Source organism: Prionailurus viverrinus, chromosome X (genome assembly GCF_022837055.1).
Source record: "Prionailurus viverrinus isolate Anna chromosome X, UM_Priviv_1.0, whole genome shotgun sequence".
Taxonomy (NCBI): domain Eukaryota; kingdom Metazoa; phylum Chordata; class Mammalia; order Carnivora; family Felidae; genus Prionailurus; species Prionailurus viverrinus.
In genome coordinates this window covers 31,988,047-32,008,409 of record NC_062579.1, presented here as the reverse complement: position 1 = coordinate 32,008,409, position 20,363 = coordinate 31,988,047, and the positions used below count along the sequence as shown (strand labels likewise).

The 20,363-nt window shown below is 56.0% G+C and overlaps 1 protein-coding gene across 11 annotated transcripts in view; it reads left to right on the top strand.

Moving 5' to 3' along the window:
- BCOR (BCL6 corepressor) overlaps positions 1–20,363 on the top strand; it is a 115,327-nt gene that overhangs the window by 88,087 nt on the left and 6,877 nt on the right. For 7 of the 11 annotated variants that reach the window (XM_047843513.1, XM_047843516.1, XM_047843512.1 and 4 more), the window contains exons 2-10: positions 2,952–3,077; positions 4,437–4,515; positions 5,533–8,382; positions 9,067–9,120; positions 9,608–9,794; positions 15,434–15,694; positions 16,086–16,430; positions 16,982–17,307; positions 17,612–17,866. In XM_047843513.1, coding sequence (XP_047699469.1) covers positions 2,992–3,077; positions 4,437–4,515; positions 5,533–8,382; positions 9,067–9,120; positions 9,608–9,794; positions 15,434–15,694; positions 16,086–16,430; positions 16,982–17,307; positions 17,612–17,866 — 4,443 coding nt within the window. In that variant the 5' untranslated portion in view covers positions 2,952–2,991. The remainder of the gene's footprint in view (positions 1–2,951; positions 3,078–4,436; positions 4,516–5,532; positions 8,383–9,066; positions 9,121–9,607; positions 9,795–15,433; positions 15,695–16,085; positions 16,431–16,981; positions 17,308–17,611; positions 17,867–20,363) is intronic. The other 4 variants (XM_047843518.1, XM_047843520.1, XM_047843521.1 and 1 more) reach the window with 3 other exon arrangements.

Genomic DNA, 20,363 nt, shown 5'->3' with positions numbered 1-20,363 from the left:
GGCCCCCTTCTCTCCAGTCCTGGAAAAAAGGGTTAAACCCCACAGCCAAGGTGTAACTTAGCAGCTCACAGGGAAACAGGTTGGTGCCTGTAAAGTGCTCTTGTGGAGTGACTTCACGCATCCTGGCGCTTCTGGCCTGCACGCAGAAGAAGGGGGGTGGGGAGCACACGGGGAAATAGAGCCTCTCTCGCGGCAGCAAAGTGCCTGCTCCTGTTTGTCATCTAAAGCACATTATTTGTCCTCTCCACCGTGGCCCAAGGGTCAGCGAAGTCAGTTTTGAAGCACTTTCTCTCAGAGTTAAAAAAAAAAAAAAAAAAGACCCCAACTATTTCAACAGCCCCTTCTAGAAGTGGAGCATGGGATGAGCATCGCTGCATCTCCGCCTCTCAGTCTCTTTGTGTTTCTTCCCCCAACGTCCCCTTGGTTCTACATCCCCAGAGAGGTGGGGGAGGGGGGGTCCCCAGCCTTCAGTCGCCGCAGGGTGGGCGCAACATGGCCTCTGCCTACAATGTTCCTGCTGGGGATTTGGGCTGTCACCTTGGAGAAGGGCCTCCTGCCAGGCAGGGCAGGGCCCTTGTTCCCTGGCCCTTCCCACTTGGCTCGGTGTTTGGCCAGGAACCCGAAGAGTTAAAAGTCTTTAGCTTGTTGCAATGAAATTATGGCTGGCAGTGGCGCCGCTGTTTGTTCAACAGACCTCCACTTTTAAACAGTTCACAAAAAGTTCATGGGGCAGCTAAAGATTGTGTGTGTGTGTGTGTGTGTGTGTGTGTGTGTGTGTGTATGTGTGTGTGTGTGTAGTCAGCAGGATCCAACAATGTACCTCCCCCTGCCTTGTATCTTCAGTGTTCAGCCTCGTCCCTCTGCCCCCCACCCCCAGCACTCCATCTGACCCCGTGCACGCGAAGCCACTTCGTTCTGACGCCCGGTGTCATTTAAGTGTGCGGCGTTAATGTTGAAAGCCCCACAGGACGAGTCCTGGAGAGGGGCGAACAGCTCTGAAAGCACCCAATGGCCCCAGGTGTCTCTAAATCTCATTCACCTTTCCGATCAGCGCAGGCCTCCCCTTCTCAAGAAAACCCCTTTCAAGGGAAAGGGGTCACTGGCCCTGGGGTGGGGGGGGAGACAAAGTAGGATGATCTGAGACCGGCCGGGCCACCCAGAATGTCTTCCTTTTGTTAGAAGGGGCGGCAGGGGTTAGGGAGGGGACAGTCCCTTGAATGTGCCTTGTGGTCATCCCTGCACTAGGGGCGGACGACCCCCAACATGATCTGTATGTCTGTAAGAAGGGAGACAAACCCACAAGCCCCGACAGAACCTTCTTTAGGACCCCAGATTGTCTTTTTGGGGCACCGCAGCTAGCCCATCGGAAACGCCTCTGTCTCGAGAAAGAGACACTTCCTAGGCAAGTCGTGCGCTCGGAATCCCACCAGGCCTGCTACAACTGCAGATTTCTGCCTCCTCCTCCTCCCCTCCTCCTCCTCCTCCTCCTCCTCCTCCTCCTCCTCTTCCTCCTCCTCCTCTTCCTCCTCCTCCTCCAGCCTCATTGTTGAGCTCCAACTCTGAGCCCTGGTGTCTGTGTGTGTGGCTCTTGATTACCAGACGGTGTTCCACGTATAGGGGGCCGACGGGGATACTGGTGGACAAAAGGCCTAGTTAGGACAAAGAAATGCCGAGGGCTAGCCTAGCCCTGGCTCTTGGAGTCTGGTCTCCCAGGTGCCTCCCCCACCTCTCCCCTCAGTTGCTCTCCGAAAGAGTCCCCGGACCCGGTGCCTCCAGCCCAGCCGACCTGGCAGTCTGCTCCTTGTGCTCAAGTGTAAAAGCGAGCATTTGCATATTTTTCCCTGCTAACAAAGGAAATGTGTCGAGTTAGGGAACATTTGGGCTTTCGGAAACTGTGTGGGTGGGTGTGTGAGGGAGGAGAAAGAAAAGTTCCCCCGACGATCTGCACACCCGTGTTTCCACACTCAGATTTGGGTCCCACGTAAGGATGCCATGGCCCGGCCCGGACAAGGGGGATGACGATGTGTTTGTGAGTGGGGTTGGGGGGGGGGGGGCGGGGGGAGATTGCCGAGGGCCATCGGTCCCAGGCATTAAAGGCTCCCCTACTTATTAACCCAGCATTTAACAGCAGGATATGGGCTGAAGCGCAGTCAAAAGAAACGGCTCAACCTCCAAAGAGCAATTAAAATCCTGCACGAGGATAAATCACGCGCCGTGATAATCCTGTTAATAAAATGCAGCTTGTCCTGACCCTTCACTCATGCAGCAAACTAGAATGTGATGTGGGTGGGGGTGGTGGGCAGAGAAGGTAAGGCAGGGCGGGGAGAGGTGCTCTCCCCTCCGCTGCCCGGGCAGCCACCCCCTCCCCGTGGGTGGAAAATGGGTGCCTTTTGCCCGCTCCCAGCGTGCCAGTGGCTCGCAGCCCGGCAGCCTGGGCTGCTAAGACTTCTGCACTCGCTAATGATTTCTTGTCCCCAGTGAGCAGGCGTCATTGAATTACTCAACCGCCTCCCTCTGCAGCTCCCAGGCCAAACCACCCAGGCAAAACCACCCGGGTTCGGCGCTTAATCTAATCTAGGGCCGGGTGGGATGGTTCACCAGCCCACCGACTCTTTTTAACCCTCCATCCAGATACCGCACTGCCAAGTGTGTTCCCGAAGGCTGGGAAAGGAGAAGGGAGGCCAGCGGGCAGGCCGAGGCGGCCGGGGGTGGTGGTGATGTGTGCGGCACCTGGACCCCTCCCCGCCCGCCAGGGAGTTGCGTGCGGTCAGCCCGGGACCCTCTGGGTCAGGTGTGCCCCTTCCGTCCTGGACGTCCGTAGGACATCGAGTACGACGTGCCCTCCCGAGTCTGCGCTCTGTATGAATTGCTTGGAAAGACAGCCTCTCCGGTTCCCTCTTTGGCTCTTCTTTAGTCAACCTCCTGGAATTTTTTTTTTTTTTTTTTAACAGACTAGACGCTTGAAGAAAAGCTGCCATCCAAGAAGACGACATGCTTTCAGCAACCCCCCTGTATGGGAACGTTCACAGCTGGATGAACAGCGAGAGGGTCCGCATGTGTGGGATCAACGAAGACAGGTGAGTGGGCCTGTCTGGCTGGGGCCCCGGGAGAGAGGGTGGGTGCCCCCCTCCCCCCTCCCCCTCCCCCCTCCCCCCAAGCTCCTGAGCAGGGCCCATGCGGAAGCCCCCCTCACCTTCTCAAAGCCAGAGTGGGCGCAAAAGGGGTGGGGGGAGAAAGATCTCCCGCCTAGCCGGCGGCCCTTGATTTACAGTTTTAACAGGCAACCCGGCTCAGCGAAGCATTGCCGCCCTTTAAAAGATTAGCCCCTAAAGCGGCCTTTCAGTGCACTTTCGTCCTTAATTTATTATTTCATATTTATGAAGGAGAATTAATCCCAGTCTATATGCTGCTTTAACTCTAAATGTCAGGAGTGTGGGCCCAGGTGGATCGGCATTCGATGTGCTTTTAAAACAAATAGTTTGCTCAGTAATAAATGGGGAGATAGCCACCCCTCACTTCCTTTAAGCCCAGGGTCTCTCGGTGTCCTCTGCTGGGTGTTCAGTGAGGCCCTCGGCTCCTGGTCTCAATCCCCTGACAGCTCTCTTACGCTTCCTAATCCGTAATTTTGGAGCGTGGGGTAGGGGCGGCTAAGCGGTAGATGATTGAAGCTGCTGTTCGGGGTATCTGCTGCTGCTTGTCAGCGATTTCATCCTGGGGAGTTGCAAGTTGGCACTGAGCGCTTTCTTTATCGATGCCGTCTGATAACAAGTCCCAGGGCAGCCGCAGCAGCCTGGCACAGGTGTGCGGCTTTCTCGGGAGCCTAGAGCAGCTGGCATTTTGTATGATATTCGTGTGTCTCCCCGCGCCCCCCCCCCCCCCGCCCCCGTCATTTTGATAAAGGCAGTCAAATATGGCTTCATTATCACCATGGAAACCGGTGTTGTAGAACAGGGTCCCTAAACTTTGTTTGGGGAAAACTTTTCGAAAGCCTGCCTTTCGTGAGGAACGCACAAGTGATGGATGCGGCCAGCCGGGAGACTCCGGCCTTGTGTGTCTTTCCACTTTGGCGTTTGGCCATTGGACTCCCTAACGTCTGCCCTCAGGTAGAACCTGGAAGGGTCGGCTCGCACAGCCTACTTGGCCTCTTGGGAGAAGGCGTCGCGCAGGATCTTAATTTCTGCGTCCTCCACCTTGGGGACGGATTTGTGACTTCACGTCCCCGTTGCTCCCCGCCTTTCCTTTGTTTTCTCCCAGCCCAGTTGAATCACCATTTGGGGACAACTTTCAGTGCCGGGCCGTTGGTGAGGAATGTTTTTGTGAGGGCGGTTTGAAAAATAGAGCTTACTAGAAGCCGGTCTCTCCTGGGGCCATCTACGTACGGAAAGATGCGTTAAGCAAGGAACGCTTTCACGAAGTTGGTGTGTCCTTTTAAATAGGAAAATTCCTGTAAATGATGGTGACGCTTCAAAGGCCAGACTGGAACTGAGGGAGGAGAATCCCTTGAACCACAACGTGGTAAGAGATTAATGGCTTCTGTTGACGGGCTATCTGAATATCAGTGATCTGTAATCAATCGTGCATTAATTTGCATGCCATTAAAGGGCTTTTGGGGAGGGGGGGGCGGGGCGGGGCTGTTTCAGGGCAGGGCTGAGTAGAATGTGCCCTCCTCAGGCCCTCACCCAAGCTCTTCTCCGCTCGCCTTCTTGGCCCTTGCACTCCTTTGGGCACGCTGGCCACTTATGTCCGAGCCGTGTAGTGACTGGTGGGATGCGTGCCTCCCTTTCTTCGATAAGCTGCGTGCCACATCAGTGCTCCCTGGAGCTGGATAAATCTCCAGCCTCCAAGGAGACCCTCAGGGTTTGCTTTTCCAGTAAAATATGAAACACAGAACCGTCTTCAGACAGCAGGGAGAGGAAGTCAAAAGACACAACCACAGTTTGACCCATGGCCTCTTTATTGATTTAGAAATGAGACCGCCAAAGTCCTCCTTCCCTGCTGTCCCACTGAAGATTGTTTTCTTGTTATGTTAAATCATAATGCTTCCCTGCGTCCAGCCAAAAAAAACAAAAACAAAAAAAAAAACCAACCCAACCCCGTAAGCACCGCCCCCGCCCCCAACCTAACAGGCCTGGGAGGCTCAGGTCTGTACCCCATGGGGGGCGGCGCTAAGAGGACTGGAGCTGGTGTCCTCTCTGTAGCAGCAGAGAATTTTTGCTGAGAAGGTGAATTTTCCAGAGTTAATAGATGACTGAATTTAATGTATGGGCCCCAAGTCTAAAGGGATCAACCTTTTACAGGCTTTCAGGATACTAGTTGAACCGAGGTGAGAAGGCGGGCGGGCGGGCAGGCGGCAAAGGCCTTTGGAGAAGTGGGCAGGGGGTCGCAGGCCCCGTGGGACCTGTCTTTTTAACCCTTCCTGCTCAGACGGCAAGGCTGATGGCACATTGAGCTAGATGGCGGTTTCTCTTCGGGATGGGCCCTGCCGCTTTGAATGCTCGTCTCGAGTCACACCCGTGTTGTTCTTCCGTAAAGGTGGATGCCACTACTGGTCATAGGATCGATGGCCTGGCAGCACTGAGCATGGACCGCACTGGCCTGATCCGGGAAGGGCTTCGCGTCCCCGGCAACATCGTCTACTCTAGCTTGTGCGGACTGGGCTCCGAGAAAGGTCGGGAGGCTGCCGCGAGCACGCTAGGTGGTCTCGGGTTCTCTTCTGAGAGAAATCCAGAAATGCAGTTCAAACCGAACACCCCCGAGACCGTGGAGGCTTCCGCCGTCTCGGGAAAGCCCCCAAACGGCTTCAGTGCTATATATAAGACACCACCCGGAATACAAAAAAGTGCTGTGCCCACAGCCGAAACACTGGGCTTGGACAGGCCTGCCAGCGACAAACAGAGCCCTCTCAACATCAATGGTGCTAGTTACCTGCGGCTGCCCTGGGTCAACCCCTACATGGAGGGGGCCACTCCAGCCATCTACCCGTTCCTTGACTCGCCAAATAAGTATTCACTGAACATGTACAAGGCCTTGCTACCTCAGCAGTCCTACAGCTTGGCCCAGCCGCTGTATTCTCCGGTCTGCACCAACGGGGAGCGCTTTCTCTACCTGCCGCCGCCTCACTACGTCAGTCCCCACATCCCGTCGTCCCTGGCTTCGCCCATGAGGCTCTCGACGCCTTCGGCCTCCCCGGCCATCCCACCTCTGGTCCACTGCGCAGACAAAAGCCTGCCCTGGAAGATGGGCGTCAGTCCCGGGAACCCCGTCGATTCCCACGCCTATCCCCACATCCAGAACAGTAAACAGCCCAGGGTGCCCTCCGCCAAGGCGGTCACCAGTGGCCTGCCCGGGGACACAGCCCTCCTGTTGCCCCCCTCGCCCCGGCCTTCACCCCGCGTCCACCTGCCCCCCCAGCCCACTGCAGACTCCTACTCCGAATTTCACAAGCACTACGCCAGGATCTCCACGTCACCGTCCGTCACCCTGTCAAAGCCATACATGACGGTCAGCAGTGAGTTCCCCTCGGCCAGGCTCTCCAACGGCAAGTATCCTAAGACTCCGGAAGGGGCCGACAGTGCCCAGCCGGTTCCCGGGCACCCCCGGAAAACAGCAGGTCAAGACAGAAAAGACGGGGGCTCGCCGCCTCTGTTGGAGAAGCAGACGGTTACCAAAGACGTCACCGATAAGCCCCTCGACTTGTCTGCTAAAGTGGTAGATGTCGATGCTTCCAAAGCTGACCACATGAAAAAGATGGCTCCCACGGTCCTCGTGCACAGCAGAGCTGGAAGCGGCTTAGTGCTGTCCGGGAGCGAGATTCCGAAAGAAACATTATCTCCTCCCGGAAGCGGCTGTGCTATCTATAGATCTGAAATCATTAGCACGGCTCCCTCGTCCTGGGTGGTGCCCGGGCCGAGCCCTAACGACGAGAACAATGGCAAAAACGTGCCGCCGAAAAACAAGGCCTTGGACTGGGCCATACCACAGCAGCGGAGTTCATCGTGTCCCCGCATGGGCGGCACCGACGCCGTGGTCGCTAACGTCGCAGGGTCGGTATCGAGCGCGGGCCGCCCAGCCTCCGCGTCGCCTGCGCCAAATGCCACCGCAGACGGCTGCAAGACCGGCAGGAGCTCCATGGACACCACGCCGTCCGTCATTCAGCACGTGGGCCAGCCCCCGAGCACGCCGGCCAAGCACGGCGGCAGCACCGGCAGCAAGGGTGCCAAAGCCAGCAACCCGGAGCCGAGCTTCAAAGCGAACGAGAATGGCCTCCCGCCGAGCTCGATATTTCTGTCTCCAAGTGAGGCTTTCAGGTCCCCACCGATCCCCTACCCCAGGAGTTACCTCCCTTACCCAGCGCCCGAGGGCATTGCTATCAGTCCCCTCTCCTTACACGGCAAGGGACCCGTCTACCCCCACCCGGTTTTGTTGCCCAACGGCAGTCTCTTTCCCGGGCACCTTGCCCCAAAGCCCGGACTGCCCTACGGGCTGCCCACAGGCCGGCCGGAGTTTGTCACCTACCAGGACGCACTGGGGTTGGGCATGGTGCATCCCATGTTGATACCTCACACGCCCATCGAGATCACGAAAGACGAGAAGCCAGAGAGGAGGTCCCGCTCCCACGAGAGAGCCCGCTATGAGGACCCGACGCTCCGGAACCGGTTTTCCGAGATGCTGGAAGCTAGCGGCACGAAGTTACACCCGGACGTCCCCGCCGCCGCCGACAAGAGCCTAAAGCCGAGCCCCGGCTGGAGTCAGGGGAAGACGGTCGTCAAGAGCGACAAGCTTGTCTACGTAGACCTTCTCCGCGAAGAGCCAGAGGCCAAAACTGACGCCAACGGGTCCAAACCGGGCTTCGCGGCGGAGAGCGTGGGCCAGAGCGCCGAGCCCGCCAAGCCCCCGGCCGACCCGGCCCTGCAGCCACACCGCGATTTCATCGCCCTGAGAGAGGAGTTGGGGCGCATCAGCGATTTCCACGAAGCTTACGCGTTCAAACAGGCCCCGGGCCAGTCAGTCTTCAGCCTGAGCAAGGAGAACGTTCCAGCGGGGACCAACAAGGAGAACCTGGGGATGCCGGTGGCGACTCCCTTCCTGGAGCCGACTCTGGGGAGCGATGGCCCTGCTGTGACTTTCAGTAAAACCCAAGAGGATCCCAAACCATTTTGCGTGGGCAGTGCCCCACCGAGTGTGGACGTCGCCCCCACCTATACCAAAGATGGAGCCGATGAGGCGGAATCGAACGATGGCAAAGTTCTGAAACCGAAGCCGTCGAAGCTGGCAAAGAGGATCGCCAACTCCGCCGGTTACGTGGGTGACCGATTCAAGTGTGTCACTACCGAACTGTATGCAGATTCCAGCCAGCTCAGCCGGGAGCAGCGGGCCCTGCAGGTGAGCGCCCCCCCACCCGAATCTCAGGAACTGTACCAGTTGTCAGTTCTTTTTTTTTTTTTTTTTTTTAATGTGGAAAGAGGATTGGGGGAGTGTGGTAGGGCAGGACGCCAGGCAGATTTGGTTAATGGAGCTTATGGTAAATGTAAATGTATGAAATGCGTCCAGTAAGGGGACGTGAGCGGTAGCTCTTAGGAGGTTCGCGTGTCTGGATACTTGAAGTTATTCTGTAGATGATAGTAAGGGAACGCCGCTCAGCTGCTGGTAACAGAAGTGGTAATTGCTGCAAAGGATATCGAAAGACTGCATGATGTTTGCCTATCAGTTGCTTTGAATTCTCTGCCATTACTGTACGTTAACAAAAAGTACCTGTAGCCGCTGAGAATGCCTTATGTGAGACTTGGTGGAGGTGTAGAACAGGCGCATGTCTGTGGGATTCGTGCGATTTCTCTCACCAAAAAAAAAAAAAAAAAAAAAAGCTCGCTTAAAGGGATAGAGCATGTGTTTAACTTGCTAGCGAATGATAGATGTTGTATAGGCATTTCCTTAAGATATTTTACTTTTCATTAAAAGATAAATACCGCCAAATTGTTTTTGCAATGTTAAGAAAAAAATCGGTTTATGCTTATAAAAATGGATGAAGTTATCTAAATGATCCATTGAGTGCCCATTTTAATTACATAGATGGAAGGATTACAAGAGGACAGTATTTTATGTCTCCCCGCTGCTTACTGTGAGGTCAGTTCTTCAAATTTTTATTACTAGAATCTTACATAAACCTTTTGAGTTAAATTTCATTTCCAAATATACAAAGGGAAGTTTGTGGGCCATGGTCGTCTTTATTCATTGTGCATTTTGTTTTCTTTTCTGTTGTGTTTTGTTTTGTTTTGTTTTGTTTTCTTTGCGTTGTGTTTTTGTTTTGTCTTATTTACCTTCGAAAGAGAATGTCTCTATGCAGTGGTGTATGTATGGATGTACATGCACGGCACATATATATCTATACACATATGGCTTTACGAGTAAAGAATGTGTGATGACTTACGTATAGATACTCATAAATTTTTATCTATTACATTTTAAAATATCTCCGCTGTATCGTAAATTGTGGTTGGCTTTGGGCAAACTTTTCTTTGAACATACTTTCCTTTAAGGTAAGGCACACGAAATAGCTTTTATGGTAAGGTGTTGTGTTTTTTTTTTTTTCCCATCTCCGTTCTCTTTCTAGCGTGCAATGATGCGCTTCTCAGAGCTGGAGATGAAAGAGAGAGAAGGTGGCCACCCAACAGCCAAAGACTCCGAGGTGTGCAAATTCAGCCCCGCCGACTGGGAGAGGTTGAAAGGAAATCCGGACAAAAAGCCAAAGTCGGTCGCCCTGGAAGAGGCCATTGCCGACCAGAATGACAATGAGAGATGTAAGTAAACCCGGGCGGCCTCCGTGTGGTGCCGCGTCGGTGGGAACAGCGGGCCACCGCTCCCAGGGCTGACGGAGGGGACAGGAAGCAATTCACTGCTAGGGCCCGACGTCCAGCGGGTTGCTCAGAGAAATGGGCCGCCCTTCCCGTCCGAGGGAGCCAAGGGCCAATTGTCCTTTTGACCGTGGTGGCATCCAGGAATGAGGCACCTACCGACGATTATTTCCTGGGACACCTCTGCAGAATGACAGCGGGAGATGTAAATGTGGCACGTATGTTACGTTCTGTTTTGTAGCAGGTACAGATAGGGTTTCTTTTCTCTTCCCGTTCTTTCTTTCTTTCTGGTAGCAGTGGAATGATCCTTCCAGCCAGAGGCACCCCCCCCCCCACACACACACACAACATAGAGATGAGATGACTGTTTTCTGCGGCAGGTTCGTCTGCCATCGTTAGGTGTCGGACGGCACGATCCGAGGGCGTGGTGTAAATGAGCGCGTTCTTCCCACCAGACCGAGGTTGTGTTCTGTTTTGGAGGCAAAATGGAGAGAGAGCTAGTGCTTTTGTGAGTGAGGGCTGCTGGCTGAACGTCAAGTAGACGATGGGTGCAGAACCCTCGGGACGCGGGACAGTCCGGGATGGCGGGTGCATCGTGTGAGCTCTGTGCTGTTGGACGTCACGGGCGGGGCGTTCCCGCACACACGCGGTTCATGGGCGTCTGGTGGAGTTGGGGAGGCTTTGCGGTCCAGGAGAGCTTGCTTCTCGCTGCCCGGGGCACAGCCCCCTCCTCCGTCCACCCGCCAGTCCGCCTTGGGGTCAGACAGTGGCCTGTGGCCAGGTTTCTGGATAGGCCCACCCACCAGGACCGGTTTGTTTCACGTGAGTCTCAAAGAAGGGAGTTTCGGTGGCTAGTCAGTGGCGGGTCCTCTGATGTACCTGGACTGAAGATTTCCTTACTCCCCCCGCTCATGGCGTTGATAGGCAGACCTGGAGAGTCTGGGCCGCCCTTGAGTAAAGCAGCAGACAACGCCTTCCCCTTTGCGTGCGCTCGCCCTGGCCATCTGGGTAACTTGCCTTTTTTTCTGACGTGCCTCATAAGGCCGGCTCTTGGGGAAATCTCTCAGGGAGACCTTGTAGAAGTGGACAAGGCCAAGTTAATGGGTAGGTGCTTCTCTGAGGAGAGGGAACTACCCGTGCCCGACACTCCCTCTTTGCTCTGGGTGCACTTGACCTTTGTCTGATTTTTCAGTCAGATGGCCAGACCCGGCTTCACATCGCAGCGGCCTCACCCCGGCCGTCTTCCCAGGGAAGTTTATGTCCCTCCTCGTCTTTCCTGCGGAACCTAGAGACGAGCATCAGACTAGGCCAATGGGGAGCGGAGCCCAGACGCCTCCGAAAGGCCTCCTTTCTGCCCTCCCCTGAGTCTGTCCAGGCTCTGACCAGTGGGTACTGTTCCTGGAGCACCCAGGACGTGGCCCGGCAAGGCCTAAATCGTCCCCGAGGGCAGGAAGGGGATAGAGGAGCGGGGGGGGGGGCTCACTTGTAAAGACTGGGGCGACCAAGGAGGTGGGTCCCCGTCCCCAATCTTCTAGGGGACCTGTGGTTTGTGTTGGTCAAGAGGAATAACTTGGAAGAGCCGTTGGTTGTCTTTGCCGCCATCTCCTCATGCAGGGGACGGCAGGTGCTAGATTCATCCGGCCGCAAATTAACGGGCCTTCTTGTCCTTTTGGCCTTCATGTCTCATGTCTTCATGTCCCGTGTGGGCTCAGGCCCTGCTTCACAGTTGGTTCTCTCCTCGCGGGTGTCCGTGTGGCCGAAGGTGGAGCTGTGAGCACGTGAGACGTGGGGCAGGGATCTGGGGTAGGCAGGGGTGATGAAGAAGGCACGGGATGCCTCCCCGATGCCGTCCCTCTTCCAAAGCAGCCCCCCACTCCTGCGGACCCCAGGAGCTTCTAACCTGGTGGGTGCTTCCTGTGTGGCCTCTGCCGCCCAGGCGTTCGGTATGCACTCGTTGGGAGGGGCTGGCCTGAGAAGAGTGAATTAAGTTGAAAACACCGCGGCCGGGATTTTCGTTTATGCTTTATGATAGTAGGCGTGGCTGAATTAAGTTTTTATTTGAGAAGGTCAACAGAGGACCTAGGCGGGTTCTCAAGCTTGGAACTTTGCTGATGGTTCCCATCAGTGGCATTTTGAAGGCGGGGGGTGGGGGGCGGGGGGGGGCGGGGAGGACAAGGAGACCTTGGTCCCTTCCCTCGTGAACTGGGAGTGGCCGTCTCCCTTGCCAGCCACTTGGCTGGGGCAGACCCAGGACCTGCTCAGTGGCCGTGCCTGGGCAGGAACTGGAGGAAGCCTCAGTCAAAGGGCTTCACGAAACTTCTCTTTGGCCGAGCCGCCTGCATGTTGATGAACTACGCTGAGTTTGAAACCGCGATTCCCCATGCTTCTTTGTGGAGGGCGTAAGTTTCCACAAGGTTAGCCTTTGCTTGAGGTGTCACAGTTATCTGCAGAGCAGGGAATTTCCATCGTGGGGAACCCTCCCACCTTGTTTAGGGCTGACTGGTCATGGCTCAATGGTGGAGGGTGCTTTGTTGCCACGGTGACTTGTAAATGTTGCCATGGCGATGCTTCTTTGAGGTGGTGCTATGGCACAACCATGATAAATTATGGGATGTATGGTCCGTGAGTCACGTGACCACACTGCAGGGACCAAGTGTTAAACCACGAACAACAGAGCCACATTCGCATCCGCTTGGATCAGATGACCAAGAGCACATAGCTTCCCACGTTTAGAAGGGAACGGGTGGTGGACTGGGTAGTTAGGACCCCTGTGTATCTGGCTCTCCATCTCCTTTGCTTTCAAGGGTAATCCCGGCAGCTGTGGCTAGAATAGTCTCATCGAGGAGCTCCCGGCAGATCAGGTGTGTGACATGGCACATGTCCCCCATAGCTGGTGGCCACGTGTATCTAGGGCAGTCATGGCGGGTGCTCTTTAGGATTATTAATTACTGGCCTGGGTAAGGTCATGGCGCATGAGGTCTTGGGCACGGTAGGGGGGCAGTTTCCCTCGGCTGAACTGGGATCTTTGCCCTGAGAGGCTCGGGAGTTGTGGGAAGGATGGATGGATCTAGTTTGGGGAAAGATCCTTTCGCCAAATGGGGACGAAAGCAGCTCAGCTACGTCGCGTGGGTGGGTGATTTCAGTGAACCACGGCTCCCCATCCTGGCGGGTGAAGGGGAAGGCTGTTGTGCACCTGTAGGGCGGCTGTCGTTCGGCGAGGAAGGGGAGACGAGGTCTCCGGTCGGTCACGGCCTGCTGACACGGTGAAAGGCCAGGTAGGGGAGAATAGAACCGAGCTGCACTGTGGGAAGTTGGCAGCGAGGGCCAACGCGCCCGGAAATCCCTCTCCCCGAGCAAGACGTGCCTCTTTCGCCGGATAGGGCCCGTAACAGATACAGGTGATTTCGAGACCTGCAGCTAAGATGTCAAATGTAGAAGCGGAATCTGAAGCACTCGGGGGCGAAGAGAGGCTTAAACCGATCGGGGCACATCGCAGGTCGCTGGCTAAGCTTTTCTGCCTGATTGTGACCCTAGAAGGCATCCGTCATCTCCCGATTACCCCTGCTTTCAGCCCACTTTGTTTGAACCATCTTTCCTACCTAAGGGTGGGGGAGGCGGATACACTGAATTGACTTTAAAATTGCACACGGTGGTTCTTGAGCTAGCCCTTATATCTGTACACTGATCCCCAGCGCCTCCCACGGGGCTTTCGGGGAAGGCTGGTTGGACCAGGAACGTCAAATGGTGTTAACCAGGAGGGCTCACATGTTAACATCTCATGCATACAGGGCTAACACTCAAGCCTAGCCTTGACAGCCTTGGCATCCCGTCCGTTAAAGTGATTTCTCCGGCCTTTCCGTTAGCTGGGCTCGTGCTGTTCACGGAGCCCACCCCCGGGAGGCAGCTCACCGGCGGGAGAAGAGCTCGCAGCCATATTCCCACTTGACAACTCGGTCCCCCCTTCGGTTGTAAAGGAACGCTGTTACCGCCAGAGCGGTTACGAGGGTCACAGCGCGGCAGGCGTGCGAGTCACAGCCTGTCCCCTTTGCTCGCCTGGGCCGAACCCAGTCCGCCGGTCATCCCGGCTGCATCGCCCGGAAGCATGGGTCAGAGGCTTGCGCGGGCTTCCTGCTGCCGCCACTGAGCTTTGTGTTGGGACACTGCCGTGACAGAAGACCCACGTGGGCAGGTCCTTCCACCATTGACAGCTCAGGCTAGCCGAGGCCAGGGTGAAATTCCCCCCACCCCCACCCCACCCCCCACAACGGAGTGCCACTGAATGCTGCCAATGCCCCCAAGGAAAGTCTGATCAGGGGACCAGCTGGGCTGGTCAGGAGCGGGAGTGATATTTGAAGTGGTCTAGGCGGGGGAAGGAGGAGGAATGGGGTCAGCATATGATGAGTGTGTTTATGACTTCCTGTGGAAATGGACTTGAGCAGTTCTGCTCAGTGTTACCATCGAAATACTGAACTCCCGCTCCTTAACGTCACAGTGATGGTTACAAAACTATTCAGGGATTAGAAGAAATGGGACCAGAGGCGTTGATGAGCCATTTCTTAGGCTGGAGCAAAAGCAGCGCGTGACGTTGGGCCGAGCCGATTTAAGGGCACCAAAGGGGGCGGATCCTTGCGTTTGGAATGTCCCTAGATGTTTGCGTGTGAAGGAAGGCATGGTGTCACCCAGGTGTTGGAGTAAAACACTACACTTTTTTCACTCTGCAGATGTCAGAAAGACCGAGGGAAGTGTGGTAATCAGGTTGAGTTCTTTGAAATTGCCTTTGACCCTTCTGGGGCACGTGGGTGGCTCAATCAGTTACGCGTCTGACTGCGGTTCAGGTCATGATCCCACAGTTCGAGTGTTCGAGCCCCCCGCATCAGCCTCCTCGCTGACTGTGCCGAGGCTGCTTGGGATTCTCGCTTCCCCTCTCTCTCTGCCCCCGCCCCCCAAAAGAAAGAAACCTAAAAAAAAGAAAAAAGAAATTGCCTTTGACTCTTGTGTGCACACCAGGAAGCCTCTCCTTGGCTTCCCCAGGCTCGTCTTCCCCGCTTGGTCCCCCAGCTTCCCTGCCTGCCAACACACTCCTTGCCCAGCCCTCTCTTCCCCGTCTCCCCTGTCGACCCAAGGGAACATTGCTGCTGTCCCTTCTGCAGATGACGCGGCGGCGCTATTCGTTCTGTTTATTACGTAGCTTTCCTTTGATTTCAAAATCATGCCTTCAGCAAATGATTCCGGAGAGATTTCTTGGGTCAGCCCTGGCTTGGTTGGATCTTGCTGCAGGGTCACTTGCCCCCCGCGGGACAGGGCCCTGGAAGGGACCTGAGCATCATTGAAGTCGTGAGGATGCCTCGTCTCCCGACTCTCTTTGTGCCCCAACTATAAAAAGGTAGAAAGAGAAAGCCGAGGGTGGTGTGTGCCTCCCTTTTGAGACGTTGTATTTCTGCGGGTTTTGTGCCGCCAACGCGTGAGGCCCCCGGTCATCCAAAGAACGGTCTGTTGGTGGCAGACGACCGTGGGCATGGAGGTCCTGCCTTCCCGTGGTGACCTTCGGGCCTTCATCCCTCGTATTCCTGTCTCCCGTCCGCCAGGCGAATACAGTGCTGGAAACAAACACGATCCCTTTGAAGCGCCAGAGGACAAAGATCTTCCCGTGGAGAAATACTTCGTGGACAGGCAGCCTGCGAGCGAGCCCCCCGCCGACCAGGCGGCCGGGGACATGCCACACAGCCCCACCCTCCGGCTGGACAGAAAGCGCAAAGTCTCAGGTGACAGCAACCACACCGAGACCGCAGCGGAAGACCTGCCGGAGGACCCTCTGCTGAAAGCCAAGCGAAGACGGGTCTCCAAAGGTGAGCTCGGTCGGCTTCGACTGCCTGCGCACGCGGCCAGAGGTGGATGGACATGACGTGTGCCGCGCACCCCGGCCGCAGGGCGCCCAGGGGGAGTCCTAATGCGGAGCAGTGGAGACCCCCCACCCTCACCCCCCCCCCCCCCCCCCGTTCCCGCCCCGGAGCCCTGGGGAAGCCGCTCACCCTTGCCCCAAAGCCAGATGCAGGAGCTCCAGCCCCAAGACGGCCAAAGATGAACAGGCCCCCTCCCAAGACTTGGTGACAGCCCTCGGGCGGAGGCTGTGACCACTCCCCTCCCCTCCCCCACCCCCCATTAGTGATGCTTAAGACAGTTTGTTCCCCCCCCTCCCCAGGGGGCTTGTTGATTAATTTGTAGTTATTTCTCCATTAGATGACTGGCCTGAGAGGGAAATGACAAACAGTTCCTCTAACTACTTAGAAGACCCACATTATAGTGAGCTGACCAACCTGAAGGTGTGCATTGAATTAACAGGGCTCCATCCTAAAAAGCAACGCCACTTGCTGCACCTTAGAGAACGGTGGGAGCAGCAGGTGTCGGCAGCAGAGAGCAAACCTGGCCGGCAGGGCAGGAAGGAAGTGACCCAGGCAGTTCAGCCTGAGGTCACTGCCCAGGGCAATAACAGCCCCGAAGAGAAACCTGGCAGGAAAAGGGCAGAGGCCAAAGGCAACAGAAGCTGGTCGGAGGAGTCCCTCAAATCCAGTGACAACGAACAAGGTACGCGGAGGCCACCCCGTGACCGCCTGCCCCGCTCGCGGAGGGTGGATCACCTGCCTGGGGAAGGGCGCCATAGAAAATGGACGGATTGTAGGGTGTAGGGTGTAGGATGTGGCGGGCGGGGAGTTCTCTCGGGAGGTCCTTCCAGCCTCCCCACTTCCCTGCAGAAAGGGCAAGTCTGGGTGACCCCGCGGGCCCGCCAGCACCCCGGTGGCAGCCTCAGACTGTGGCCGATGGCTAGGTGCTGAGCACCCAGGCCCCCACGGGTTGGGGGTGGCAGATCCGGGAAGGGCTGGCTTGTGCCCTCTTGTCCCGGCCCTCCGGAGAAACTTGCCGCTTGGCGTTTCGTGGGTTAACCTATTTGCCGTTTGAATGTGGGATAATTAAAATATTAATGCTTTGGAAACATAATTGGTATATCTTTAAAAACTGAAGCCGCTCCAGTGATCAGTGCTAACAATGGGCTTTTCTTTCCGCACCGGCTACAACCGTGTAACGCCTGCTTCTTCTCCCCCTCCCTCCTTCCCGCCCGCCACCCCCTCCGGATTTAGGCTTGCCTGTGTTCTCCGGCTCTCCGCCCATGAAGAGCCTTTCATCCACCAATGCAAGCGGCAAAAAGCAGCCTCCGCCAAGCTGCGCGCCAGCCTCGAGGCCGCCTGCCAAACAGCAGAAAATTAAAGAAAGCCAGAAGACAGATGTGCTGTGCACAGACGAAGAAGAAGATTGCCAGGCTGCCTCCCTGCTGCAGAAATACACCGACAACAGCGAGAAACCATCCGGGAAGAGACTGTGCAAAACCAAGCATTTGATCCCTCCGGAGCCCAGGCACGGCTTGTCGCTGACCGGAGACTACTATGTGGAGAACACTGACGGCAAGGTACCTCTTGCCCCCTGCTTCTCGGCTTCTGGGGACAAAGCTTTCCTTTTCCCAGGTTCCCCTCCCAAAACGTCACTCCCCCATCCTAGGGGCCACGTCTCCTGGGTGGTGGCCAAGTTTCAAACTAGTTAAGAACGAAACCCTTCCCCCCAGCCTCCCTCCACTCCACAGCCCCCCTCCCCCAAACAAACGGAAAGGGGAAAGTGCCTCCCCCACTCGGGTTTGTAACTTGCGGGGAGGAGGGGAAGAGACGCGGGGGCTGGAAGGCCGGCTTACCCACGAGCGCTGCCTGGTTTCGTGATAGGTGACCGTCCGGAGGTTCAGAAAGCGGCCCGAGCCCAGTTCCGACTACGATTTGTCACCAGCCAAGCAGGACCAGAAGCCCTTCGACCGTTTGCAACAACTGCTGCCGGCTTCCCAGTCCTCCCAGCTGCCGCGCTCAAGCTCCCCTCCCGAGACCACCCAGTCGCGCCCGATGCCGCCAGAAGCACGGAGACTTATTGTCAATAAGAACGCAGGCGAGACCCTCCTGCAGCGGGCAGCCCGCCTTGGCTACGAGGTGAGTGTCCTTGGGGGTGCCCGGATTCCAAGAGCCTGGGCTGTCGCTCCTCGAGGCTGGGGTGGGGGTGGGGGAGGTGCCCTGGCTGAGCCCGGGCAGGGTCTCGCAGGGTCTCGGAGCCCAGCGCCCCTCCCCTCCCCCATCAGGGGCTGGGCTGGGTATTCCAGCGGGATGTTTGCATTAGCCCCACTCGCGTTCCGACTCTTTGCTGGCTTGTTCAATCGCCATGTGAAAAGAAAGGCCTCTCTGATGTTCAGTTCGTGTTCAGGCAGGTAGGCTGCTTCGGCATCCTCCAGTCTCGCTCACTTATCTCTGATATAAAATCTGACATAACCCAGGGCTTGGCGACTGGGGGAATTTTAATGAGCCCTTTTGGATTCTGATTAGCAAGGGGGAGAGAAGTTATTAGCTCTATTTTGGGTTGCTTGCGCTGTTTCTCGGGCAAAGCGGTGCCCCTGTGGGGAGCGGGGCGGGAAATGTCTGGGCAGGGGTAGGGGGTTGGTGGGGGAGGGGGGCGGACCCGAAGAGTGAAGAGTCTTTTATGTGAGAGGGCGAGGGAGCCTGAGGGCTGCTGAGGAGGAGGAGGAGGAGGAGGAGGAGGAGGAGGAGCAGCGGGACTCAGGCCTAAGACTCACTGCCCCCTCCCCCACCCTGCTCCTCTCCAAGACTGGCTTACGTCGGAGCTGCCCTCTGAGATAGATGACCCCCTCTGCCCTGTGCGGCTCCCCCACCACACTTGTCAGATGAAATTGTGATGTAATAGCCCACAGGGCAAAGGCATTTTTTATGCTGGCATCAGCCCTCTGGGAGTTGAATGGCGAAAATAAAACGGGGCTCAGCAGGCGGAGTGTGGAGCTTGGAGGTGTGGCCGAGGGCTGCGGTGGCAGGGCTCTGCCGGGGGCTCCCGGGATTTGCCGAAGTCCTGGCCCCCACACCCTGACCGGCTCTGTGCTTCCATCCGTTGTGGGGGCGGGGAGGGGGCTCTGGTCGGTGTGACCGCCTTGACCCCAAGCCAGCCCGTCCCCTGCCCCATTTGCTCGTTGGTGAAATGTGCTGTCGTTTGTACGGTCGTGTCTTTTCTGGAGATGTCCAGATTACCCGGAGGGAGCTCTCTGGGATGATTTTTAGTTCGGGAAGGTGAAACCCACGGGGGGGCCCCAGAGGAAGCCTCACCTGAGAGCTGGAGGGGGAGCAGGAGGGCAGCGGGCTCCACCCCTCGGTGGAGGGCGGTGGAGGGTGGGGCTCCCAGCCTCACCTTTGATCTTGACATTTCCACCAGTCTCCCTTTCAGACCAGGGACGGACCCTGGTTGGTCCTCTGAGGAAGTTTGCATTTTGGTTTTCCGTGGAACCAGTGGGTCTGAGCCCTGGACCAAGGAGCACTTACTTGATCCAGACATTTGTAAGCTACCTAAAGGGCCTTCGATGGCACGTGAAGCCGTAGAAGTGTTTATGTCAGGACGACCGGGGTTTTTTCTCCCCCCTTCACATGTAAAGTTCAATATGTAATTTGCACAGATCAGCGGTTCGGATGCTGAACATTTTAACTACCGACTTTTAACTTCCAACTTCCCAGGATTTCTCCAGGCAGGACTTAAAATGTTGCGATGATGGCCAGTTAGATGTGGTGGGCTAAAACTTTGAAAGGTGAAGGACAATTTGTTTAACCCCGTAAAGGTGTGTTTCACGAAGGCACTGGCTTGGGAAGGCCTTCCTGAAGTTAGTCTTTCCCACTGTCATTTTCTGCTGAGCTGGACATACTATGTGAAAGCAAAAGGCTGTCCAAGCTTTGCGTTGTGTTTATCTGGTTCTGAAGGTTCAGAAGCACCCTCTGTGTTAAATAGACCACGTGCATGGCCAGAGACGGTCAAACCTTTCCCTTCCGGTAAAAAGGTTTCTGTTTCTTAGGCTAAAATGCCAATGTGCAACCACATGCTTGTGCGTTTAGTGGTGATGGTTAAATTTTCTATGAATTGAATAAATCATGTTTTTAAAAAAGTTAATGAGGCATTTAATTAATTAACAATGTCGGGTTTATGGCCTTTATGGTTACATTTTGCGGTTAATGGCATACGGCTTATAGCCGCTTAACAGAGAATTGTCCAACAAAAACAGTTTGATTTTGTTTGGAAATGGGTGGGCTGCCCTTCAAACCGTCCCATTTCTAGTGTGGAAAATAAACCAAGAACCGTACTGGGGAGGCCAACTTGCCCAGCCTCTTCACCATTGTCTCTGTTGGTGACAGCGGTGGCCAGCCTATAGAGGCCGCCGCCGTCCCAGCTAAGAGAGAGCGGGTCGCCTGCTCGACCCCCTAACCGAGAGAGCCTGGCGTTGGGATGGGATGCTCGTCACAGCACGATTGCACCCCCCTCGCAGGGGCCCTCTTGGGCCTTCTCAATCTTCCTAGCTGACCAGGTACCAAAAGACTGGAGCCATAGGTCTAGGGTTTCATGTGAATTGGACTTGGGCTCCAACCTCTCCGGACCTCTGTTTCGAAA